This window comes from Malus sylvestris, chromosome 16 (assembly GCF_916048215.2).
Source record: "Malus sylvestris chromosome 16, drMalSylv7.2, whole genome shotgun sequence".
Classification (NCBI taxonomy): Eukaryota; Viridiplantae; Streptophyta; class Magnoliopsida; order Rosales; family Rosaceae; genus Malus; species Malus sylvestris.
In genome coordinates this window covers 30,258,473-30,261,961 of record NC_062275.1, presented here as the reverse complement: position 1 = coordinate 30,261,961, position 3,489 = coordinate 30,258,473, and the positions used below count along the sequence as shown (strand labels likewise).

General features: G+C 37.3%; 1 protein-coding gene across 1 annotated transcript; it reads left to right on the top strand.

Moving 5' to 3' along the window:
• The first annotated feature begins 400 nt into the window (after positions 1 to 400).
• Positions 401 to 1,442, top strand: LOC126607157 (glycine-rich cell wall structural protein 2-like). Its single transcript, XM_050274633.1, has one exon. It carries the CDS (start codon positions 628 to 630, stop codon positions 1,138 to 1,140), a length of 513 nt encoding a protein of 170 aa, XP_050130590.1. The 5' UTR covers positions 401 to 627; the 3' UTR covers positions 1,141 to 1,442.
• Positions 1,443 to 3,489: the final 2,047 nt, after the last annotated feature.

The window sequence follows — 3,489 nt, the reverse complement described above, 5'->3', positions numbered from 1 at the left end:
ATTTCTCCAACATAAGCCCTCGTTTATCTTTACCAATTGGAATATCAGCATATGGCCAATTTGCGGTAATAAACGTCTCTCAACAAATTTGACTTGAGAATTGTGCCGTTATATCAGATCAGAGTAGCTTTATTTGCAGACCAAGAGTGCTAGCTACTCCACGATAACCTGAGTGGGAGGATCATGGGTCGGCAACTTTAAAACTAACACTTGTCCGAACAATGTTCATCTCCAAGAGATAACAATCTCTCAACCACAAAATTCTGGTCCTGCAAAATGCTAAACCAGCCACTTCACCGCCTCCATTGGCCACCTCACCACAGCGCACTTCCAGATTATAAACACGTACACCAACAATAATTTTCCACTTTCACTTACTACAGTAGTACAACTCTATGGGTTTACACGTTCCTAATTCCTTCCTTGTAGTTAACTTGTTCTATAAATAGCTGATCATCTCCCATGCTAACGCTAAGCTTTCCTCAACACACATTCAAACAGCGCTCTTCCCTCAGCCATAACATTTATTATCTTCTTTCAAATATTTCCAGTTGCATTTGCATCTGAAGCTTTTTACTTGACCTGTAGTTGTTTCTCCTTCTATTTAAGGCTTTTCCAGACCCCAAAATGACTGCATTCCAATCATCACTTGCTCCCGTTGTTTTGCTTATTGTTGGTTTATCATTGTCAATTATGAACGTATCAGAGGGCAGAGTTGCAAGGAAAGATTTAGGTATCGATCTTGGAGGAATTGGGGTTGGAGGAGGAATAGGCCTGGGTTTAGGACTTGGTGGAGGAGGCGGTGGTTCCGGTTCCGGGTCCGGATCCGGAGCTGGGTCTAGTGGTTCTTCTTCAAGTTCAGCGTCATCGAGTGCTAGTTCAAGTTCTGGGTCGGGTGGTGGCGGTGCAGGCTCTGAAGCAGGCTCATCTGCTGGCTCTCGGGCCGCGTCAGGGTCATCAGGGAAAAGTGCTCAAGGAGGCGGGGGTGGTTCCGGTTCAGGACATGGAGGAGGGGGCGGGGGAGGTTCTGGTTCAGGACATGGAGGCGGGGGCGGTTCTGGTTCGGGACGTGGTGAGGGTTATGGTGAGGGTTATGGCGAGGGCCGTGGCGAGGGTTATGACAGTGGAGGCGAGAACTGAGAAAATATGCATGCATGTAACCGTTAGATAATGAAGCCAAAACTAGTCAAATATATAAATAATATTTTGTCATCACCATTCTGTGTACGAGACTAGTGGTATAGTTGATGAACTTAATCGAGTCTATAGTGTGAGCCTACATGATAGTTTGTGGATTCCAGTGTTTACTCAAGCATAGCATTTGTAATGTGTGTTTTATAAATCCTCTCAATTACATATCTCATCTGTTTTTTTCCAAGCTATATATGTGTGTGGTGTGTGTGAACGCAAGCGCAATGAAATTGGTTTATTTTGCATTTTTATCTTTGGTTTGATTTTCCAATATGTATAGTCATTGATGTTTTGTTGGATAATAATTAGAAATCTGAAAGATGTCACATGTTACATATATGTTTTGGAAAATATTAAGAAAAATAAGTGAGACACGTACAAATCAGGGAATTGACTGAAAATAACAAAGAAATATGAGTAAGATAGATGAGAATCACAAATGAGACTTGTAAAAGATCTCAATACCAACCATTAATAATAAATATTATACACCCACAAATGAGATCTACATCACGTTACAATCCCCACCCTGCATTTCTGGTGAAATGAACTCGTTGACAACACGATTTCGCTCTGCTAATTCTTATTCGCAACACTCGTCTCGGTTAGGTTCTTCCATTTATCCCCCGTTCCTTGCTTAATTAATAATGTGTATGATTAGTTGTGCTGATTAGTTCTAATAAAGTAAGCCGATTAACTGGTTAGACATTCTCTCTTTTTAAGCTCGCTTTCTGATTTCATTTGTGCCAAATCAGTGAATAGAATATGAGACGTTATTATTCTCTTAAGCTCTCCTCTCTTTCCTTTGAAAATCAAAATTCTCTCTTATTCACCATGTTCGCAGTTGCTTGATCTAACCGGACTCTGAACACGTGAGAATCCAAGTGGCCGATCGAGAGGAACGAAGCAATGGCTTCCGACGCTCTTAATTCGACTAACGTTTGCAGTCCCCTCCCTTTAATCCAACTCTACCTGGCCTCGCTACTTCGGAGTTTGCCAATTAATTCGGTATTAGGTCATGAGCTTGAATGTATATATATAAAATCAATTAGAAGACCTTTATACATCTCATTCTTAGCCTGCATGAGATCGAGAGAAAATGAGAATTTAATTTCATATTATTGGATTGTTTTAAGGTTGAGTGTCAGTTTGTTTACTTGGAGAGTACCGCATGTGCATTTTGATAGTGGCAATTCATGAATCACAAATTTCTAATAACATAAATTTTTGCGTAGGAGCCAGTCGTTCTACACTACCAATAGTTGTCCACTCCGCACTATATGCTAAGTGGGGTTGTGTGGTCTGAGTAAGTCGGCATCACCCACTTAGGCTAAGGGTAAAGAGTAACGTTAGAGAGACCGTGTAGTATAAAGAACTATTTATACAAACGTGTAATTTAGTGTACAATTAAAAATCACTACAAAGTAGAAATACAATTAGAATTATATTAGAGTATTAATTCATAAATCGGGTTCATAAATATTAGAAGGAGAAATTAGGTTTTTATTCTTATTTTTTCTACTCCATTGATTAAAACCTTATTCATTTTCAATTTTTTATCAAAGTCCTTAAATTTTAATAAACGTCATTCATTATTTCAATAGTAAAATATTTGCATCTCAAGATAATTAAATTTTATTTCTAAATACATTAATTTAGTGTCCAAAACCATTACATTTGGTATATTTATTTTATGGCTAAACATTTTATCATATATCTCTATTTTTCTTTTGTCAAATGATAAATGTGTTAGATTAGACGTTAGGTTAGAGGGATGACAGGATTCAAACCTACGCCGTGATGCAAATGCAACACTCCTCCCCACCACTGTGGTAGAGAGCCACTTGCATATATCTCTATTTCTAGTTTGTACCCATTTTTAATTTGCAACCCTTTTTTTTATTTTTAAGGAAAACTAATGAAAATGGTTTGAAAACGTTGAGTTTTAACGATAAGGACAAAATAAAGAGTAAAACGAATAGTACCATGATTGACTTTTTAGTGTAAAAATGTGGTTTTTCGTTAAAGTAAACAATACCGGGAGCTTTTCGTTAAAATTCCCTTTTTAAAATTGTACCAATTTTCTTTTTAGTCTTAATTTATACCATATATTAAAATACTTTTTGTCCCATATTTTTAAAACTTTTATTTGTAATTTTTAAGAGAGTTGCTAGACCCTCTCTATTTTCTTATTTCCTCACCCACGTTAGAACCCCACCCACTATAGAAAGTTAAAAATTTGAAATGTTATTTCTCCACCACTATTATTCCTAAAATAACCCTTAATATCTATATATA

What these genes read in the sequence shown, in the direction of transcription:
- LOC126607157 (XM_050274633.1), top strand. Translation starts at nt 628, where the DNA reads ATGACTGCATTCCAATCATCACTTGCTCCCGTTGTTTTGCTTATTGTT.